This window comes from Lucilia sericata, unplaced genomic scaffold (genome assembly GCF_015586225.1).
Source record: "Lucilia sericata isolate MDLA Ls3-8-SP2 unplaced genomic scaffold, ASM1558622v1 Contig000034F_arrow, whole genome shotgun sequence".
In the NCBI taxonomy this organism is placed as follows: domain Eukaryota; kingdom Metazoa; phylum Arthropoda; class Insecta; order Diptera; family Calliphoridae; genus Lucilia; species Lucilia sericata.
The window spans coordinates 585,819-610,786 of NW_023994072.1; the positions used below are offsets into that span (position 1 = coordinate 585,819).

At 31.1% G+C, this 24,968-nt stretch overlaps 1 protein-coding gene across 2 annotated transcripts in view; it reads left to right on the forward strand.

Annotated features, from left to right (window-relative positions):
* Nucleotides 1-1,369: 1,369 nt before the first annotated feature.
* The window catches only part of LOC119612223, a 185,628-nt gene continuing 162,029 nt past the window's right edge, over nt 1,370-24,968 (forward strand). The window contains exon 1 of one of the 2 annotated variants that reach the window (XM_037967979.1): nt 1,370-2,073. In XM_037967979.1, the coding sequence (XP_037823907.1) occupies nt 1,622-2,073 (452 nt within the window). In that variant the 5' untranslated portion in view covers nt 1,370-1,621. The remainder of the gene's footprint in view (nt 2,074-24,968) is intronic. The other variant, XM_037967994.1, reaches the window with a different exon arrangement.

Here is a 24,968-nt window from a genome sequence, read left to right on the forward strand (position 1 = left end):
TATCTAATCTCTTGCCATAGTAGCCCCGTTGCGGAATGACAGGCATCATGGGATCAATCCCAATGCCCGACAAGGAAAAATCAGTCACTGGTCTAAAGTCAATAGAAGGGGCGACAAACCCCAACATCAGGTGAAATCAATCTTCCGGTATACCGGAAGGTGTCCACTAGGGTTATAACTTTTACAAAATTTTTGGATATTTCAAATTGGCCTTATCCATTCCACATAGAGCATACAAATATACGTCGAAAAAGTATATTACTTTTTCCCGAGCGTTAAAAAAGTTTCCGCAGCATAAGTTGCTCTGTCACATCATCCAGTGACATCTGTTGAGATGGCAACATCACCGGAGAGAGAATCCAGAAATATATGGCGTTTGGATACATCAGTCCCTGAACTAGCATTCCCTCCCCGCGGATTTGGGTATAAACCACAGCCATTACGTGGACCCCGAACGAACCTCAACCAACTGACCAGCCAGGACAAGTCCTGTGGGCATCTGGTCACCCGTAGTGCCAGATTATATGTTACTCTTGTTAGACCCAATGTCAAATCATTCCAAGGAAAGGCCGAGGATATATTTGAATATCACCAGTTTATAGTCCCGGCAGACTAGAGGTATTGGTAGCACCTCTTTTCCCCGGAATATTCCAATAACACTAAGGTGGAGATTTCACCAAGGTAACATGCCCCCGGGGGAAGACAGACGGACATAGCTAAGTCGACTCAGAAAGTGATTAATATTTTATGGGTAACAAATATCAGCATAAACGCGTAATAACCTCCCCACTATAGTGATGTAGGGTATAAAATATAACTTAAACTTAAAATAAGAATCACGTTTTTACAGTAAATTTAAATTACTTATAATTCCATTAAACATATTTTTATTCATTAAAAATCAATACAAAAAATAACTTTAAACCAAATTAAAATAAATAACGGCAAATTAAAAGCTCGTTATGTTAACATACAAAAAACAAAAAAGATTAAATTATTTAATCCGATTTGGTAACTAATTGTTGAAAAATTGTTTTGGGTTGAAATCAACTCTCGCCAGAAATGGTTTAAAAAGAAATGCAAATAAATATATTAAATACTTTGTAACCTCGTTAAATTTGCTTTTAATTTCATTTTTATTTGCTAGTGGGGCAATTAAAGAAAATGTTAATCCTGTTTTAAATAAAGTCGTAAGTATTTATTTTATTTTAATTATTATTTTTCATTTCATTACAGATTCATTTAAATAACTAAACAATAAAAAAAAGACAACATGGAGAACAACTAAAATGTAATAAAAATCAAACATAACAAAAAATATAAATAATTTTTATTGAAATGGCATAATTTTACACAAAAGCAATCAAAATTATACTAAAAAGGATAATTGAAATACTATACTCTTCAATACACACATACAAACACGCGCATACTAACATAGAAGATATAAAACCAAAATATACAAAGGAAAAGGAAACAGAAATAATATTAAATAACTGAAGTGTAAATTTATTTATTGTCTACAAAAAATTGACAACAGAGCAACAGATATACAGAGAGAGAAATAGAATTAAAGTGTGAAAGAGTGAGTAAGAGCTCGTGTATATATTTTTCTTGTTTTATGATTATGTCAAGTGGACGTAGTGCTCGTCTACCACCTACACCCAATGCCCCCAATAACAAACAATGGGTACCCAACTCAGCAGCAACAACAACAACCGGAACATCATCAGTTGCCAACCTGCATGAACCCAACAGCAACAGTTTAATGTATCAATACAACAACACAACAAGTGTACCCACAAATATGAGTCATCACCATCAACATCAGCAGCATCATCATCATCATCCGATAGCTAATTCTGGCATGGCTGACAATACCGCTGACATTATACAGACAACTGATGCCGGTACTGAGGGCATACCGGGTGAGACCATCGATGCCCTGGGACCGGAATTGGCCGTGGCAACGTCAAAAGTTTTGGAGAGTTTATCGGAGAATGAACGTAAAATGATTATTGAAGTGTTGAATCGTGATGAAAATGTACGTCAACGTGATGCTACACGTATAATGTAAGTAAAATTTTTGAATGAAATTTTCTTTATTTGCATTAAGCGATATATATGTAGTTTAATAGTTTTATGACTTTACGATTATATAAAAAGACATACAAAAATAAATTGAAATGTGTAGGAAATGTTTTCATCTTCAGTCCACAAATGACTTCGTTGCGCTATAATTGGAGACGAATAAAAAAAACAACCCTTAAAATCTGGACAAATTTTAAGTGTTCTTATATCCAATCTTGGTGAAATTTAACTTTTTGAACATTTTAATTAATTGTTCTATCATATTCTGTAGAATTCGATCCGTAATGACATCAAGTAAAATCGAGTATATTAGCAATTTTCCTAAATTTATTTATTTAACTTTTTAATATTTCCCTAATAAAATAACTTAATTAATTCTATCCGATCTTAAACTTAGCTAAAGAAATATTTTCTCTACTTCATCGCAAACTGACAAACACTCAATGAATCGTAAAAGATTTATCGATTTATTTACTACCCTTTTAGAGTGGTGCGACCTTTATCTACCACAAAAGTGCAAAAGTGACAGATGTGTAATGGTGCGGTTAAAATATCTAACACCGATTGTAAAAAGACCCCACAAACTTTAATTTTTCAATTACACGTGTGTGTTACAACAATTGGCACGTGTTTTAATACCATGGAAAACTCAATAACCGACATGATAAAAATAAATTTAAAAAAATATATATACATATATAAAAAAACACTCACTCACACAGGTACAAATTTCTCTCGATTTCATAATTAAACACAGTACCTTTCGCATATAAATATATTGAAATATATGTATGTACAAATACATTTTAAAATATTTTCTCGTTCAAAAACTGCCTTTTTTGTTTTATAATTCCTTTGATAAGTTTTATGAGATCGTTATGTCTTGGTTTTATTTAGTTTCTTATAAAAAGAATTAAAACAAGTAAGAAAGTATAGTCGGGCGTGGCCGACCATATGACACCCCACACCAGTTATAAATATTAAATGTGATTTATTTTTCACAATATCGCATTTATCTTCAATATTCCCTTGTTCCGATACATTTAAGCAATTTATGGATGAAAAACTAATTTTCTGAAAGAGGCTTTATATGGGGGCTAGGGGCAAATATGGACCAAGCCCGATAAAATTTTGTGAATATATTTATATTTACATAATATTTTATTGTGCTGAATTTCATCGCGATATTTGTGTTTATAAGTTAATTTGGGACATTCAAGTAATTTTCTGAAGGGGACTTTGTAAGGGAGCTAGGGTCAAATGGGGCCCGATCTTTATGAAATTTGGCAGGGTCATCAAGACTTCTATAAAACTTAGTTGTGCCATATTTTATCGATATATCTGTATATTTAACATAATTATGAGCTAAGAAGCCCTTTTCGGGGGGTTCTGTTCTATGGGGGCTAGGTGAAATAATGAACCGATTTTAACCATTTTCAATAGGCTTCGTCCTTGGTCAAATAAAACGTGCGTGCCAAATTTCACCCAAGGTATATTATCATATCATGGTTTATATAAGTATTTACAGTTTAAAGATCTTTTTTATGCCTTTTAATAGAATTTCGGAATAAATTATGTAGTCAGATCTTAAAATGGATTGACCATAGATATAAAACTTATAGACCTCCATATAAAACTAATTTACATCGTACATTATCACCACATTCTGATAAATACCACATTTTTGGGTTTCGACCTAGCTAAGATTGAAAATATATTTTGAAATGGGCTAGAACCTGTTCCGGACCGACCCTTATTCAGCATGGTAGAAATATTAAGATGCCAAATTCCATTACAATACTTTATTATAGTGATTTTTAAGTCAATTATGAACGTGTTCTAATGTTAATCTTATGTGGGGCTCTATGTAATTCAATGTGGTCTAGTTTTGACTATATTATTTTGTATACCCTCGTTAATAACTCCCTCCAAAATACCGATATCACCACAAAGTAGTATAGATGTAAATATAATATCAAGAGAAATCATATTATTAAATTATGTAGATCTGTATCGGCCCATAATTGGTCATATCTCCCATATAAAGCCCTCTTACTTAAATGTACGTAACTAATTAACAAATAAATATATAAAAACTAACATAATTTATTTAATTTAATAGAGATAAATCAACCTGTTAATTTTGTTCCGGATCGATTCATATTTGGTCAAATTTTTCTCATATAAGGTCCACTTCAGAAAATTACTTAAACGCTAATATTTCATTGACAAAAAGTCATATTGCTATATAATTCGTCACTAGTATAAATTCGTGTATATAAAAAAACTTCCTGAAAATGTTTTCTCTGATCATTCCATAATTGGTCATAACTCTCATATATGGTCCACTACCGAAATGTCACTTAATCGGACATATTTAATTAATTTATAATGATCGGCCCATAATAGGTCATAGTTCCCATAAAAGGTTCAGAAATTTGTTATGGACCTGATCAGAATTACTTTCACATATGGGCATTTTCGTGTCAAGTGACCCAATTCAAAAAAAAAAAAAAAAAAGATTTGGATAAAATTTGCAACAAGATTAGTACTATAAGATAGTAGGCCAGACACAAATTCAGCTCTATCGGTCAAATGAGTGTAACTTTTCACCTATTTGTCCTAGCAAAAACTGTGCAAAGAAGTTTAGATAGATATTTTTCACATGGTGCAAATTCATCCAAATAGGAAGACATCGATTTTAAACGATATTGCCTATATGTGTAAAGAATTTACTTAATTAATTATTTAACATTATCAAGTTAATTACAAAACCAATCTTTAATTTGATTCCTTAATTTACGCGAATGGGAGGACGAACAACGTATTGATTATGAATATGAGACCATTATTTTAAACTGTTACAAACTCTAGCACAAACACATAATATCCTTCCTGCCATGAAGTGATAGTGTAAGGTTTAAAACGAAAAAAAAAACGTAAAAATAACGATGCTATTTCTTGGATCTGCCATTATCGTTGAACTAAAGCCCACAAGGACTTAATATTAAATTGATATTTGAGGAAATTGCTTGAATATTGTATGACGTTGTATAAGTGTGTGTGTAGGAACGAAAGTATTTCTTGTCATTTTACATCTTAAAATCAATTGGTTTATATTTCTCTCGCCAAGCGATGTTTTTTTTTTTTTTTTTTGTTTGTCTTCCCTTTTATGTGCAATTGTTGGCCTACAATTACAAATTGTATTTTCATCCAAAGTCTTTCTTCTTATAGTCATGAATATGAAGCATGAGTATAAAATTTCTTTTGGAATTTCATCACTTTAATTTTATTTCAGTTTTATGGAAGACGTTTTTTATTTATTCTTACCCTTTTAACAAAGGCTCTCGATATACCTGTCAATACTTTTGACACACACACACACACAAAACGTTTGTTAATGGAACCAAACAGTTCGGTTGGACAGTCCCCAACTACCTATTTCACCCACTACTTAGGGTTACCCCTAGCCACCGACTGCCCAGGTGACTACCTATTTCAACATACGCTTCTCCTACGAGGAGGTCAATCCCATAGATTACGATTAACTTCACCCTCGTTTACAAAGAGTACATCCATGAAGAAAGATGAATTAGAGCCAACCAGGTGTTAGTGGAAATTATTGTCTTTTCCGGATTCATTGACTCTTTGTCGAACTGCTGGGAAGTAAAGGTGTACAAGTGTGTGAATATTGCCCTGATGTTGTGATTTACATCGACTTACCTATTATTAGTCTATTCAACTGCTTATGGAATTGGTTATGTAACTAGTTATTTTGTTGTATGTTCATGTTGTATGAGAAAACTAATTGGCTCTTTATAGATTACAAAAACACTTTACTTCAAAGTACAAAGGAACAATTGACTCGGCAATACATTACTTCTGATAACTTAGGTAACGACTTGTTAAGTTACATTACCGAGAAAAGAGGGTTTAACTTACTTCTCCTATATGTATGTATTATTTAGGGAGCCAATTACTAAGTGACGATTGACTTACTCTTTGGGGTACGCTGACTTCTTATTAAACTGTTGATTGGGTGGAGTGTTAAGTGGTGTTAGTGTTCCAATGAATTGTGTATATGCATGTATCTGTGTGAATGGGTAATTGAATGAGTGTTAGTTATAAAAAGAGTGTTAAAGTATTGTTTGGATTTTTCTTTTATTAACTTATTTTCTTCATCTCCTTTATGTATTTCCTCATTTTATGTTTTATTCTATATTTTTTTCATGAACCTGGTGTGTGTTTTAAATTCAACATGAAAAGTATAATGAAAAATTTGATATAAGAAGGTGAGAACATGTATCGGTGTATTTTCAGTTCAATTATTTTTTTTTAATACTTCAATTGAGTAGAAATTCTGTGCACGTTAAATTAAGTACAGCGTTTTTTTCTTTAGTAATGGGTCTTAACTATGAAATACATATTTATTGAACGCATATTTAAGAGGTAAACATTTTTATATGTTTACTAACATTTAATGAAATTTAAGAAGCTTAGATTATGGAAAATCCTTAAATTTCTGCATAGGTTAAGTTGAACATAGTCTATTCATGGAAAAATTGGTGGAAAAACCTTATATAACAATCTATATAAATAATAATGTATACAAACTCCATTCCGTAAGAATATGAACCATTATACTAACAACGATGTGCTTTCGGTCGTTCAAGAGGTTATATGGGATTCTCTCGCCAGTGTTATTAATGCGTCAAACTGTATTGCGTTCCCGTTCCTCAAGTTTCCTTCCCCTTTAATATAGCATTGCCGATTATTCACTTGGTATCCATAAGATGCGTAGTTTACCACTAGAAGAGTGGACAGACAATTTTGTTGTTTCTGTGATCGCATGATCGGGCACGTCTGGTGTTTTTATGTATTACAGTGAAATACATTCAGTATACATTGATGACTTGTCCTGTAATAAGCTTTGGTCAATTCACATAAAGATAAGATCCGCTCGGCTATGAGTGTCGCCTCCGATACATGCTAGTGAAGTCAGATCATAACTCCAAATCTGAATACACTCAAACTTTTGTTTGATCATTTAAATCATTCTTAATAAATCCTTGAATGGATATACATATGTACCTAGGAAAAAAGCTAATAAAACCTCTTTGCACTACTTCTTCATTAGCATTTTAAGTCATTATTTTAACACGGTGATGTCATTGAAAGTACTTCCACGCTCGTTTACAAATAGGGAGTTAAAGAAGTACTTGCAATTACTCTTACAAAGAAGTTGTTTAGTAAGTTGTTTTATTTTTATATAAAGTAAGTGGTGAGAAGTGAGTAAGTAAGTGGTTATGGAAGTACAACCCATTACTGAGTTTTTGCTGGGTACTATGTATGCTGAAAATACTTTGTGTAGCTGATATTCTTTCTTTACTTTGCTTTTAACTTCTTTTATAATTAAAAAACTTTAAAAGAACCATTGCCAATATCCATTAACTGTAACCAAATGCAAAAAGTTCAAAAGAAAAAAATGTTTCAATAAAATTGAAATTAGTAAAAGTTCAAAGATCGAACAAAAAAAAATATACTCATTAAAAAATAACACCATAAAAAGGAGATTTCAATGAAAAAGGAGAATATTTCGCACTTTCATAATAAAGAAAATGAGAAAACAATTACCAAGATGAAATTAAAAATAAAAATCAGACGATTTGAGATGGACAAGGTAATACAGGCAGACAAGGTAGTACATGGATATACAATTTGTACAACGGTGAGGATTAAGATTACACAAGAACTTTCTGTTCATTTTTGATAACGAAACAGGAATTATTTTATCTGTAACTGGAATAATGAGATACATTTAGCAATTTTTTAAATATCTTTTTTAAAGAGTTAAAGATGATGATAAGTATCATGATAAGGGCTATTTTTATTATTTCTCTTTCTGAACCTGCACACCGCCATAACCTAATGAAAGCATTCCAACACATACTGCTATAATAAATGCCAACTGCATATACACACAAATACAACTTGTTGAAGTCTAGTTTTTCTTTTACAAATTCAATAAAAAACAAACAACGAACCAACTTAATAGAAAAGGACATAACACGGATGCACAACGACATCCCACGTTCTAAGACTAAAGCTTTAAATTACAAAAATGAACTTGAAACCTCTACAACAATGAACTCAAGCTACCCAGCAGTTCGGTCGGACAGTACCGAACTACCTATTTAACCTATTTCTTTGGGTTATTTCTATCCACCGACTGCCCAGGTGACTAGCTATTTTAATATGTGCTTGTCCTACGAGGAAGTCAAACGTCACCTTATAGATTACAAAGAGACAGCCATAATGCTTAAGTTTGTTATACCCACCATCAAAAAAGATGGAGGGTATATTGATTTTGTCATTCCGTTAGTAACACATCGAAATATTGGTCATAGACCCACAAAAGTATGTATATTTTGGGTCCTTATTAAATTCTAGGACAATCTAGCCATGTCTGTCCGTCCGTCTGTCTGTTGAAAGTAAGATAGAGTCCGAACGGATCGAGATAGAGGATTCAAATTTTCCACAAATATTCTCTATAGGTAAGGTTTGTTTGGTATTGAAAATGGGCAATATCGGTTCACGTTTTCGTATAGCCCCATACAAGTGGACCCTCGAAAAACAGCTTTAATGGGCATATCTGTTTCAAAAGTACGAGTATAGCGATGAAATTCGACATAAAAAAGTTTCATATGATCCAAAATCTCCCAACCAAATTTTATGAGGATCGGTCCATAATTGACCCTACCCCCATATAAGGCCCCTTCAGAAAATTTGTTTAACGCTCATTACTGGCTTAAAAATACTAGTATAACAATGAAAACTGACATAAGTAAGTCTCTTATGACCCAAAAATTCTCTACCAAATTTTATGTTGATCGGTCCATAATTGACCCTACCCCCCGTATAAGGTCCCCTTCAGAAAATTACTTTAACGCTCATTACTGGCTTAAAAATACGAGTATATTAAAAAATTTAACACACATAAGTTTCATATGATCCAAAATATCCCTACTTAATTTTATGTTGATCGGTCCATAATTGACCCCCCCATATAAGGTTCCCTTCAAAATATGACTTTAACGCTCATTACTGGCTTAAAAATACGAGTATAGTGATGAAATTAGACACACTTAAGTTTCAATGAAGCCAAATCTCTCTATCAAACTTTGAATTTATGAAAAACCCTATCTCTCATATAAGGTCCTATCCAGTTAATTTGATGTGTAATATCACCCTGATGTTTATAGGGCATTCCTTTTAAGGCATACGGTTTGATAGTGGGTATTTGAGATTCGGCATAGCCAATATAACACTCTCACTTGTTTTTTAAGTGTCTCCTCTCTCGCTTACAAAGGGGACACTAAAGTGACGATTATCTTCAATCTCGTTTACAAAGAGTACATCCGTGATGAATTAGAGCCAATCAGGTGGTTAGACGTAAGTGGAAATCACTGTCTTTTTCGGATGCATTGACTCTTTGTCGAACTGCAGGGTAACGAAATGAAATAAGAAAAGGAGTTCTGACAAAAAGAAAATAAGGAAAATTTAAAGAAAATTCAATCGATATTTTCAGTGTGCCTGTGAAAAAAAATATTCTTGCGTGAGTCATTTGGAAAACAATTTTCCTCTAATGTCTTTAAAAATAAACTTTAGCCAACTAATTTTATTGTAAAGGAATGAAAAACATGAGAACATTAAATTCTAACGAAATGTTTATGACTTTGTTTCGTTATAATATTCTAAAAGGACTCTGCCCTACGCTTCCACTTGTACCCCTTTGTTGTAGATTTTGAACTAAGTTTTAAATGCATAATACTAATATTTATTTCCAAGAAGTATTGTACTTAAAATAAATATAAAATGAGAAGATCCGGTAGTTTTATATTTATAAAGAAGATTATGTAAATATTTAATTGAATTCCGGTTTATTACTTATTATTCTTATTATACTCTTCAACTCCGTAAGTAGGATATATACATATAGGTTTGTCATTCCGTTTGTAACTCAAGCATATAATTTTCCGACCCTATAAAGTATAAAGATATAAATACTTTTCAAAGCTACTTTTCCAAATTGTAATTTATAAATGTAAAGCAATTCTTTAACATAGTGCATATTCTATTAAAACTTTGATTGTTTCAATTATCGACTTAATTAATTTTTTAATAAATTTTCAACCGAACTGTTATTTCATTTGATTAAGGATTTAATTAATTAAAAGTTTTATTTTTATTAAAAATTTTAATCATTCAATTAATTTAATTAATTTAACATTTTTGTTTAATTTTTGGTATTAATTGTTTTGATTATTTTTTTAATTGAAACAAATTATTATTTTTTAATTATTTATTTTTTTAAATACGAATAATTGTTATCATCATTTTAGTGGTAAATACAATTATTTGGATAATTAAAACACATTTCCAATTTTTGTGTCCACTAAGGTGAAGGGTATATAAGATTCGGCACAGCGAAATATATCGCTCTTACTTGTTTTGCAAATAGAATTTCTATTTACACTGTAATATAAAATTAAGTTGGATTGTGTTTAATACATTTTTTATGTTTTAAATAATATGAGTAATTGTAAAACGTTTCAATAATGTAACAATCCCCTTGCTTCGATATTTATTAGAACAATTTTATTTCAATTTAAAAGCACTTTCCTCGTTTTATGTAGAAAATATGAGGGAAGAAAAAAAGATTAAAATTTATGACAAAAAAAGAATTTATGCCAAATATGTGCTCTAGTGCACAGTGGGGACATAATTAAATATTTTCGAAATAATGTTACGATTTATTAGTTTTAAATTGTGAGACTAAATAAATTTTAGTCAATCAAAGAAAGAAAATTGGGGTTTTTCAGTATCCCAAACAAATAAATTAATTATTGCCAAACGATGAACAAATATTTGAATCAAGTAAGCGTTAGTATATTCCCTTTTATACATTTGCATTCAATCAGTATGCTGCGTGTTAAATTATGCGTTTATAGGTTCAATATTATAAAAGATTCAAAAAGTACCAGTTGAAAAACAAAAAGTACTAAAAAATTCTCTCGTATAGATTTTCATTCGATCAGGATCCTATATGCCTGACTTAATGTTTCTAGGTTTATTATTGCAGAAAAAGCAAAAAGTACCAGTTGAAGAACAAAAAAGTATCACAAATATGTTTTTTTTTTTGCTACAGATTTTTATTCAGTCAGGATTTTGAATGTTATTGTCTAGTTTCAATATTATAGAAAATTCAAAAAGTGTCTTTTGTAGAACGAAAAAGTACCAAAAAGTCCCCTATAGGTTCTCATACTAATAGAAAACTTAAAAAGTATTCGTTAAACAATGATATAGTCCTTGGTACCAGAATTACAAATAACCTCCGGTAGTATATTTAATGTTTATACCCACCATCAAAAGTTATATTGATTTTGAATACATATGTTGGGTCCTTATTAAATTTTAAGAGGATCTAGCAAAGTCCGTCCGTCCATCTGTCTGTCTGTTGAAAACACGAAGAGTCCGAACGGAAATAGCTAGACATTTTCTACAAATATTCTCTATAGTTAAGATTTGTTTGGTATTGAAAATGGGCTATGTCGGTCCACGTTTTCGGATAGCCCCCATACAAGTGGACCTCCGAAAACAGCATTAACGGGCATATATGTTTTAAAAGTGTTAGTATAGTAATGAAATTCAACATAAATAAGTTTCATATAAGCCAAAATCTCTCTACCAAATTGTATGAGGATCGGTCCATAATTGACCCTATCCGCCATATAAGTTCCCCTTTAGAAAATTACTTTAACGCTTATTACTAGCTTCAAAATACGAGTGTAGCAATTGGAATAATTTGGAATAATTACGTCACTTTCAAGCTAAAATCTCTCTTCTAAATTTTATATTAATCAGTCCATAATTGACCCTGCCCACATATAACGTCTCCTTCAGAAAATGACTTTAACGCTTATTACTGTATTCAAAATACGAGTATAGTGATGAACTTTGATATAAGTAAGTCTCTTACAAGCCAAAATCTCGTCTCATAATTGAAGCTCATTACTGGCTTAAAAATACGAGCATACCCAAAATCATATAACCAAATTGTATGTGGATCGGTCCATAATGCCTGTACAGTAGGGTGGGTCGAAAAAAAAAGTTGAGTCAGTCACCCCCTACGATTAAAGATATGTTAATAACATTTCAAAAAATATAAAAAATATTTTTTTGCCACGCCTAGAAATACCGCCCTTTTGGTTTTTATATATAACGTCGCCATTTTAAGTCCGATCGTAACATATAATATATCAATTTTTATGGCTTGACTGTAGCTATATTTCACTCTTTAACAATTTTTTAATTCGACGTCATATTCTATGCGCGACTTCTGATATCTCGGATCCTTCCCCAAAATCTGTAATAAAGTACATTTGATTATATGAGCTATTTGCTTCCAAAATGCTCACTTTTATGCATAAACAGCTATTTTACAGGTATTTAAAACTACCTGTATAGTTCTAACTACAAACAATTAATTTGCTAATGATATGGTCGAAAACTATTTTTTCAAATTAATTTACAATACAAAAATTTCATTCTGCCCCTATCTTAACACAAGACAGATAATTTTGTTCAGCATTTAATTTTATTCATTTATAACAAAATCACGTAGGTACATAAAAACTAAACATTTTATTTTATAAAAATCGATGAAAAAGTAAGGAGTTTATAAAAATATTTCATGTATTTACCATACAATTACTTGCATGTTTCTCGGTTTTTTTTTAACAATTTTCAAAAATGTTTATACTAATTTTTATAAAATATAATAAATTTATTTAAAGATATATTAACTTTTCTTAAATAGTTATATATTTTTAAAGAAGTTCTTGAAATAAAAACTAATAAAAAACAGGTAGGAAAGTATAGTCGGGCATGGCCGACTATATAATACCCTACACCATGAGTATATTTTTAAAATTTTTATTTTTCATAAAAAAACTTTTATATTGAATTTTACCTTAATTCCAAAGCATTTAAGCAAGTTATTGATAAAAATCAAAATTTTCTAAATGAGGCTTTATATAGGAGTATAGGTCAAACATGGGCCGATCCTCATTAAATTTGGGAAAAGGATATATTTTTAAATAACAGTTAGTTTTGTTTTGTTTCATTGCGATACAAATGGTTACAAGTCAATTTTAGACGTCTAAGACATTTTTTGAATGGGGGTTTGTATGGGGGCTAGGGTCAAATAAGGGCCGATCATTACGAAAATCTGCAGTGTCATTAATACTTATATAAAACTTATTTGTGTTAATTTTTAGAGAGATAATAGTATATTTGACGTAATTATGGCATGAAAAGCCCAAATTGGGAGGTACGGTTGTATGGGGGCTAGGTGAGGGATTTATGTTCATATAGGAGTTAGATATGCAGAATTTCATCATAATGGTAGTGTTTAAGAGGGAAAGAACGGCAATCCACATATAAGAGCTCCGATTTAATCCATCTTCAAACAACTTCGTCCTTTGGTAAAATTAAATATTTGAGCCTATTTTCATCAAATTATCTGGAAAATTGCGATTTGTGATTTGATAACAAGGTTTACATGGACTGACAGTAGGACGGATATAGCTAAACCACTATATTGCTGTAGGATATATGTAGTTAACTTTCTTTTATTTTGAAAGGAAGTAGGATCTGAAATGGTTTATAACTGAAAAAATAAAAAGGATTTCTGTTTTATATAGTTCATTAAAAATTTTTTTTCGACTGTTTTTCCTGGCAAATTAATTGTTTGTTGATAAATACTTGAACATTTTTAAATATCTATAAAATAGTTGTTTATGCATAAAAGTGAGCATTTTAAAAGCTAATAGTTCATATAATTCAATGTACTTTATTCCAGTATAGGCACAATTTTAGATTTTGGGGAAGGATCCGAGATATCAGAAGTCACGCATAGAATATGACGTCGAATTAAAAAATTTTCTAAGAGTGAATTATAGCTAAGGTCAAGCCATAAATATTGATATATGACATGTTACGATCGCACTTAAAATGGCGGCGTAATACATAAAAAACAAAAAGGGCGGTATTTATAGGCGTGACAAAAAAATATTTTGTATATTTTTGGAAATGTTATTAACATATCTTTAATCCTAGGGGGTGACTGACACAACTTTCTTTTTGTCCATAGAGACCGACCCACTCTACTGTACAGCGATGATATTCGATATAAACATGTTTATATGAACCAAACCGATCTAAAAATGTTTATGAAAAACGGTCAGTTAATTTGATGAGTGATCCTTTTGTGGCATACAGTTTGATGGTGGGTATATGAGATTCAGCACAGCCGAATATATTTTTTTATTCATTTTCCCACATACAATTTTCCATCCATGATTTTGGAAATAACAAAATAATAACAACACACAGTGTAATACAAAACGTGTTATTCTTGCTTGCTTGTTATTCAAGAACAACACTTACCATAAGTAGTAGTTTTTGTTTTTCCTTTTTGTCAAAATTTGTTTATAAAATTTTTCAGAGATTGTACTAAATTTTTTCTCATTTTTTCTTTATTTATGGACCAATTTTACGATCTTTTAAAGGAATGTCTGATAGAGTTATTGAAGAATTTCCTCGTTGTTCCCTTTCGTTTACATTCGTTCTTTCGTTGTCGATTATTTCCGATTGTTCTGGTACACATATGATATAAAGCTTAACTCTAGGATACTCAAGTACGGTCTTAGATTTAATCTAATCATCTGATATCGCCATAATTTTTAATTCATTTTTTACATTCCCTCATTGCAAGGACTTCAGCTTAGTTAGTCTTTTGATTAGGTAGACGGTAGTATATTTATATTTCTGGGTTGCCAATGTGGAACTCCAGGCAAACAGCTTAGATCCAGTCGTGTAGCAAAGGATTTCTACATTAGATCAAATTAATTAATGTTCCCCTTGACCTATTTGTCCCAAGAACTGACCCAACTTTTGCTGAAACCGTTCATAATTCAAATTTTAATAATCTCATGTAGTATTTCATATGGTCGGCCATGTCTGAATATACTTTCTTAATTGTTTTGATTTGGTAAAATGTTAATTGTTATTACTTTTTTATGTTTTATTTAAATTTAAAACATTAATCCAACGTACTTTTACAGCTAATTGTTAAATTTTCAACAGAAACAAGTCAATTGTTGTACTTGTATTCAGAAAAACCTTTTAAATCTCTTAAAAAGCTTCCTGTGTGTCGTGTTGGCAGGTTCAAAAATGTCTGCTTAAAGTTTTCTTTACTTCCTACTTATTACAAGTATTTCTTTTATTTTATTATTGATTTATTGTTATTATTTCTTGGGTAAAAAGTTGTTGGCGTTGAAAATAAATTGTTAGCAAATTTATAAGAAATGAAAGAAAAACAATGTTTTTCTTGTGTTATTCTTCCTAGTAGTGGTAGGAAAAATTTACCAAAAACTTTATATTATTTTTTCTTAAAATTGTTATAAGTTTCGCTATATGTGTGAGGGTGTCTTAAAAAATATAGTAATTTAGCAATGTCCAAAAGTTTTTTCTTTTACAAAAACAAAATTTCTATAAATTGAATACTTTTTTTCTCTTACTACAAGCGAAACGAAGTAAAAAAAGGAAACATGAACACAATTCTTAAAATAACAACAATGATGTATGAATGTGGATATTGGAAAAGTAAAGGAACAAAAAACTTCCCACGATCTGATGGCAAAAGAAATAACAACCAGCATCGTTAGTACTTTTACGCCTGTCCATCATCAAAAGTATAAAAATAATATCGGAAAACTGAAAAGTTTTTTATCCGTTTTATTATTTATTTGATAAAGACCAGTAGTAACATTAACAAAAAAGATATTGTTGTTGTTGTTAGAATTTTTGTATTCATCATGCGGTGTCTAGTGTTAAATTTTATTAAACTCTCTCACCTACACATATACTACTAACTAGTGTGTTTTACTTGTAAATGTTAACATTATCAGCTTATCTGTGTAGGATTTAAGTTGTGTTACAGATTTCCGCATCAATTTAAATTTTGTTTCCAATGGTGATTTTCAATATCCGTTTCCTGTGAGTGGTTGGTTGTGCTTATTTTAGTAATATTTTACATTAAATTTGTATATATGTATAACTGCATATACAAATTATCAATACATTGCTGTAAGTGTAACATTTTTTTTTAAATTCTGCCTCTGTGGGGCATTAGAGAAATTTACAAACATATCCTTATACATTTTGTTTATTTAAGTTCATATCAATAAAACTTTTTCCCTTAAATTGTTAAATAAACATAATTATTTTAATGTACAAATATCCTTAACATTTAGGTTTTATAACCACATTAAAGACAAATGTCAACAAAATTGATTCATAGAATCGTAACTTAACTTAATTACTTGTCATAAATCTGAAAAATATAAATCTTATTGAAATTAAATACATATTTAAGCTAGTCGACGTCAAATTTGTTTCGCAGTTTTTACAAGTCATTAAAAATTTATTAAATCATAATCAAAGCCATTACAATTACAATTATGGGACATGAGATATTCGAAAAATAAGTCATGAAATGGAAAAACTTTATGATCCTCCTTTATGGCATTTCAATAGCTTTATTAGTAGTATTTTTAAATATTAATATAATTTTCATATTATGAAATTACTCCAACAAGTATGACATTAAATAATCTTGATAATATGAATAACGACTATATTTGTTAATAAATTATAATAAAGATTGTTTGAATAATGTTTGTCAAAAAGTTTGAAATGTTTAACTAGGAGTTAATGTATGCAATATGCTCTTAGCAGTAGAAAGTCAGTCGTTTCTTTAGTGTCTCTAAGTAATCTAAAATGTAAACATTTGAAACTTGTTTTCTGCTTGTTTGTACTTCGGAAAACAGTTATTTTACCTGTCTACTGAAGAGAGGTTATCACATGTTCCTAATTCAACTGGTCAACATTGCCTTCAAGCTAATTCGTTGCTCCTAACCTAAATCGGATGTGAGTAGTGTATGAGGGGTCGAAGTCCACACCCTTTCATCAAAAGCATGGCAATTACAATGAAAATGTGTTCCGTTGTTTCCTATTATAACGAAGGTGGAACCTATTCTGAAAAAAACCCATTTTCCTTTCTATATTATACATTTTTGGAATTAAAACAATTATGAATTAAAAAAATCAAGTATAATAAAAGTCCTTTTTATTTTTTTATACCCACCATCAAAAAAGATGGGGGGTATATTGATTTTGTCATTCCGTTTGTAACACATCGAAATATTGGTCATTGACCCACAGAAGTATATATATTCTGGGTTCTTATTAAATTCTAAAACGATCTTGCCATGTCCGTCCATCTATATGTTGAAAGCACGATAGAGTCCGAACGGAATGAGCTAGAGGGTTGAAATTTTCCACAAATATTTTCTGTAAGTAATGTTTGTTTGGTATTGAAAATGGGCAATATCGGTCCACGTTTTCGGATAGGCCCCATACAAGTGGACCCTTGAAAAAGAGCTTTAACGGGTATATCTGTTTTAAAACATAAATAAGTTTCATATAAGCCAAAATCTCCCTACCAAATTTTATGAGGATCGGTCCATAATTGACTCTACCACCTTATAAGGTCCTCTTTAGAAAATTACATTAACCCTCATTACTAGTTATAGAAATACGTGTATAGCTATGAAATTTGACATTACGAGACAAAACCTCTCAACCAAATTGTATGAGGATCGGTCCATAATTGACCCTATCGCCAATATAAGGTCCCCTTCAGAAAATTACTTTAACGCTAATTACTGTCTCAAAAATACGAGTATAACGATGAAATTCGACACACATAAGTTCCATTCGAGCCAAAATCTTTCTACCAAATTTTATGTGAATCGGTCCATGATGACCCTATCCCCCATATAAGGTCCCCTTCGAATATAGTGACGACGTTTTATCCGAGTGACAATCTCTCATATAAGGACCTCCTAAATAAATTTGATAAGTAATATCACCTTGATGTTTATAGGGGAGCATTCCTTTTACGGCATACGGTTTGATGGTGGGTATATAAGATATAGCACTCTTACTTGTTTCTTACTTCTTACTTGTGACTGACATAATGTGGTTTTTGTTTCTTGGCCTTTGTAAGTAATTGGTTGTAATCTGTGATGAACTAGCTTGACCCCTTGCACTGCCATGTCGTTCACACCTTTCGAGTTGTTTATCATCCTTTGTCTCTCCTGGTAGTTGATGTTCTGCGGCCAAGTTGTAGGATATTTTTCCAGAAATTTGGTGTTAATGTTAAATATTTCTGGAGAACTCTGATTTTCTTCTGCATGGTTTGTTAAGATTTTTGTCTCCATTTCGCTCTTTACGATGTTTTGCACTGTGGGGTCATTTGGTGTATTTTCAGACAGTAAATAGGTTTTGAAATCCACATGGTGTACTGGACCTGTAGATATATCAATGCCAACTGTAACAGCTCTTTGTAGTCGTCTCTTGGCTGGCATTCCATCAGTATTCTTTGTAGTTCTTCTTTGATATTCTATACTTCTTCTTTGGGTAGTAGTTCTCTCCTACATCGAACTTGGATTTATCAATCAATCAAACCTCTTGAATATGTCTGGTTGAGGTCCCAATGTGCTTCCAAACTTGCAGTCAAAAACCCCTTTCAATAAGACTTCTAAAAAGTGGTGTCGGCAAGCTAACATCTGTTCTAGGAGATTGCACATTCCATTGAGTCTTCCAGTATTCGATGCTGTTGTATCGAAGCACATAGCCATGACCGAGCTGGCGAGACCCCATTCTTGTTGACATTCGTACACTGATAGGGCTTGTTCCTCCCTTGAGCTACTGTCAGTTTCAGGGACGTCCAGGAGTTGTTCTTTAGTCCCACGTGATACCAGAACAGCAACCCTTTCTGCTCTCTTTTGAGGTTACCTGGTACTAGTTATCCATCCAGTGCTCGCAAACAGCCTCGTTTTGGGTTATCTTAAGCCTGTCCAATACATTTTAACTAGTTTGGTTTTACCTGCTTGGGGTCGCCAGTGATACAGTATGAGGAAAAAATAAACATAAAAAACATTGTTGTAGGTCTAAAATTAACGGTATCACATAGCAAGCATTTATTTAAATGAAATGAGATTCCAAAGTACAAGCATTTGACTAAAATAAGCAATAATAATACAAATAACGCATCTTCGCTCACAGGGGTACCTAGTCACGTTTTTAGGGACATTAACTAAAATTTTTTGGTTTAAGTACTAATTGTGGATTTATGGGTCGCCGAACTGCCAAAAAATCGACTTTGAGACCCCAGTGTACCTTGCCTCAGATATACTTAAGCCATTTATTGTTGAGAAGGGGGCTTTGTATAGGGGCTATGGCCAAATGAGACCCTATAATTATAAAATTCATGAGGGTCATCAAGGCTAGTATAGAACTTGGTTTTGCCGCTTTTTGTCGAGCTACGAGTATATTAAACATAATTATGAACTTAAAAGCACGTCTCCCGTACCATAGAACATCATGTGCAAAATTTTATTGAATTATCTTCAAAATTGCGACCTGCAGGTTGATTACAAAGTTTACAATGCCAATTCAGGGGTTCAGTTGTATGGGGGCTAGGTGAAATAATGAACCGATCTTTATCATGTTCAATAGGCTTTGTCCCTAGGATAATAGAAGATCATTGAGGTTTACATAGACGGATGGACGGACAGACGGATGGACTCAGAAAATGATTCTAACCCGATTGGTATACTTTAAGGAGGGTATAAGACCAATATTACAAAGAATATACCACAAACCCAATTACCCTCCCCACTAAAGTGGTGTAGGGTATAAAAACTCTAAAAGTTGTTTGAGGATTTCTCTATAAAACTTATTATCGTTTGCAGTTTCTTTAGATTAACCCTTTATAGATAGACAATTGAAAATCTTCATCATAACCCTTACGTACATACAATTACTTGATTAGTTAGTGATTTGAATTAAAAGGAGCAAAAATCTAATTTGTATACATTCCAATAATTTATAATTATTTAATTACTTACTTATTATTTCTATTAACACAGTTTGATATATATATATATTTTCTTCTTTAAAAAAGGACACCCTGCATTTTCTTATGCATCCTGCACTTAGTGTTTTCATTTCAATTAGATACTCGCTGTGCTTACAATATTTCATATTAAAATTAACTACAAATTACTTTCTATTGTGTTGTTATTTTTTCTTGTAATTGAATTAATGTTTAATTTAATTATTTGTTGTTATTATTACTTATTGCAGTTTTCCTTTTAAACAACCGCAAAATTAACACTGACACTCAGTTATTAATGTAATTTCTTGTACATTATGGGAATTGTAAAACATGTTTTTATCCATTTTCATTTATTATTAATACGAGTAACTATGTGATACCCTACAGTTGGTGAATGGTTGTAGTTGGAATGAGATTGACGGATATATTTTCCTCAGTTACTCATCAGAATAGCACCAAAACCAAACCAAAATTCTTCATAACTAATTGTTTTTTAAATGATAAGTAAGGTTTCCCTTAAGTTTCATATCACCTAATATAAAAAAGTATTTAACATGTTTTAATTGATATTTTTCTCTTTATATGAACCTCTATTAAAAATTCTTCTACTTGACTGACTGGCTATTACAACAGTCCCCTCTTTCATCTACCTCTGGGCTTTTGCAGTCATCCATTGCACGAGTGCTTTTGAATCATTAATGCTTCATGCGTCTTCATAAGTTTTCCACAAACATTCATTCGCAGTGGTTTTTTATCGCAACTTCTATCGTTGTGTCTCTTTTTGCCATTTCTTTTTGACAATGATGTCCTTGTGTAGAGTGTTGAATATATGTATCTGTGGAAGTATTTGTGTTGCTACAAAAATAACAATAAAACTCCTGTTAAAAGGAACACCTAGCACATACTAACGTAAAAGTATTTAATGTATCATTGTTTTCTATAATGCAAGAATTATTCCTGCAGTTTTTTTAAAGAACAAAAGTATCCCTTTTAAGTGATATTTTTCCTAAAAGTCTAACTATTTATTTGACTAGAATTGTTTGTTCTATTTGAAATACATATGGGAAGTAAATTATTACTTCGGTGTTACTTAATAATCTAGCAAGTAGTTACTTTAATGTCCCAAAGTAATCTAGAGGTAAGTTAAGTCTGTTACTCTGTAAATAACCAAGTGACTTTTTTACTAAGCTTATTCTGTTTATTAGGGGTAATTTTTAATGAAATGACAACCACTCTGAACTATAGGAAAACATCATGTTATACATTCGACAACTTTTGTTTTTAAAGAATTGCGGTGGAAAAGTTAAATAAAAATTAGTTAAAAATCCCTTTTATATTTGACTTGGATTGCATGTCTGCTTTCTTTTTAATTAGCATTACTTTTATTCATTCTATAAAGTTTTTTGTCCTCTTATTATTATAGGAAAAAATGTTCAGTAAATAGAAAAGGGTTTCGAAATATGTCTTAATTTAAACGAATATAAATTTTTCACGTAAACTATAAACTTCGATCAGATCTATGTGTATTTATATAATCATTACATCTGGCTATGGCCAGTGCTCACGACTTCGCTCCAAAACGACCCGAGTTATACTCGGCCAAAGATTATCAACCCAGCGACAGCTGTTGATGTATTAACCAGGAAAGAACTATGAGCCACTGTCGAACTGTTACAAAAACAACAACCTCATTCCAGAGAGATTTTGGGAACATATCTTATTATTTCTTATTTAATTATTAAAAATAAATGGCCTATTAGCCGTAATCGGTTACAAACAACAAACAATTATCTTTCAGATTTAAAGGAGTTGAGATGCTTATCTACGATTTTTTAATGCTGTATGACAACAATCGATTGGAATAGGAATATCCAACGTATGTAGATGTTCATTAAAATTTATGCATTTATACTCTTTACTGTAGATGACGTGTCATAATGTCCATGGTCGTTAAGACACGTCAAATAGTCTCATGGGCATTGTTACATACAATCAAGTGCTACTATATCTATGGGCGGTGTCATAATGTCTATAGACAATTAAAACAGAAATGTATTGGAAAATTTATTTAGAATTTATGATAGAGACACTCTTATGACGGAAAGAATTGCCCCTAAATTTGGTGTAAGTTGCATTTTGAGCGGGGTAAATACAAAAAATCGTTTATCTGGAAAACTATTAGAGCTACAATCCTTAAATTTTGGACGAAGCTCTTTAACATCTATATGAACATTCTACATCGGCCGTGGTACCTGGTACATGAAAGGTACCATACCGATATTGCGGACTATCAATAGGGGCTATGGTACATCCCATATGCAATTAAATAAAAATTCGTATAACTAATAGCGCTAGAATTAAGATTTTTGAAGAAAAATCTTAAATCGCGGGTTTTATTTATATTGTTTTTAGGGTAGCAAAGCACACTGGGTATAGCTAGTTGATATATATATATATATATATATATATATATATATATATATATATATATATATATATATATATATATATATATGTATATATATATATATATATATATATATATATATATATATATATATATATATATATATATATAAAGACAAATCCCTAAGTCGGTAATCAAAAACTCTAGAGTTTAAATTCATACCGAAAAAACATCTGAGTTCACTGGGTAGGGAATGTGTCAAGTTCCGTTAGTTCCTATCAAATGTTCCATTGACCTATTACACGAACGACATGTCAAATATATACCGTATACTGTAACCAAAAGCATTTTAGTCTAATGTCAAATTCGAGTCTACAATGACTCATAAATTCTAAATATTCTGATAAGGAGAGTTAATCATTTTACTAGAGATGAAGCGATTTGTTTTGTATGAAGGTAAGCCCAAAAATTTAGACTTCTATAATATTTGTTGTACTGATAAAATGTGCAGTACAATAGTTAAACAAGTAAGAGTGCTATATTCGGCTGTGCCGAATCTTATATACCCACCATCAAACCGTATGCCGTAAAAGGAATGCTCCCCTATAAACATCAGGGCGATATTACTTATCAAATTTATTGAGGAGGGCCTTATATGAGAGTTAGGGCGAATTATTGACCGTTTTTCATAATTTTTTTAGACCGATTTTGGTTCATATAAAACATGTTAACATCGAATATCAATTCCCGACACTTTCCGCATGAAATTCGGTAGGACGATTTACGTTCCTATAAAAGTTTCGCACGTTTTGGCTCGTATGAAACTTACTTATGTCAAATTTTATCTCTATATTCGTACTTTTAAGTCAGTAATGAGCGTTAAAGTAATTATCTGAAGGGGACCTTATATGGTCAATTATGAACCGATCCATATAAAATTTGCTAGAGAGTATTTTGCTTGTAAGAGATTTACTTATGACAAATTTCATTGCTATACTTGTATTTTTAAGCTAGTATTGAGCGTTAAAGTCGTTTTTTGAAGGGGACCTTTTATAGGGGGTAGGGTCAATTATGGACTGATTCATATAAAATTTGATAGAGAGATTTTGGCTCGCATAGAACAACTTATATGTCGAATTTCATAGCTAAACTAGTATTTTTAAGACAGTAATTAACGTAAAATTCATTTCTGAAGGAGGCCTTATATGAGGGGTAGGGTCAATTATTGACCGATCCATATAAGGTTTGATAGAGAGATTTTGACTCGGATAAAACTTATGTGTGACGAATTTCGTCACTATATTCGTATTCGTATAAGTATTTTTTTTGATAATCAAGGAAGTTTAAAATTTTTATTACGACCCTCGTACATAAAATATTTTATTGTTTGTCTTTTAACTTATCAACATTTTAAACGGAGTTAAAACTTAATCTTAAATAAAAAAATACTTTCTATTATAAATACAAATTCTTTTGAATTTAAAAATTATTATAAATTATTTAAATTCTCAATTAATCATTGCTTAAAAAGATAAATAAAACAATAAAAACTTTGACTAACAAAGTTAGGATTAATATGAATTCAACTGAGTGACTGCATTTAGTCAGGTTAAATGATATAAACAAAAAAAAATAAAAAAACACAAAATCGATTTAAAAAGAAGAAAACAAAAATTGAAATGACAAATTAATAATTCAAATGAACAGAGTTTATTTTAAAATTTATGCCAATGCAACACAAAAATATTAAATTAAAAACAGGTTTGTTTGAAGATCTCTACACATTCCCATGCCATTCCAATACCGGTTTAAAGGATGATTCCAACTAAACAATGAATCGATCGGTATTCCAATAAGAAAAATAACTAAACAAGTGAGTGTTTGTTTTTATTTATCAAAAAACAATTTTTTAAAGAAAGATCAATAAAGAGAGGTGGAGAGTGAAAGAGAGTACATCCTAAGGTAAAGAACTGAAGAGTGTTAGTTGGGAAAATTATCTATTAAATAGTTGCTGTAATTAAACATTTTATGTGTGTTTAAAATTCCTAGAAAAACTTGCTTTTTCACATTATTTACACAACCTCTGATGATTATTTAAGTTCAATGTAAAAGATTAGAAATGAGTTCAAGAATCATCCATAAATTATTTAGCGGGCGTCAGCCAGCCAGTCAGATAGACAGGTAATTTTATTGTTTCCATTGTATTGTTTGTAGTACTTATGTAGTAGGTACGTTGCACCAGGTTCTATTGTAGTGATTTTTAATGACAAACAGAATAAAAATTCATTCATTCACACGAAGGGAGAAACAAATATTTAAACAAACAATCAAAAAGATATAAAAATAATAAATAACTGTGGAGATTAACAAAGAGAAAAG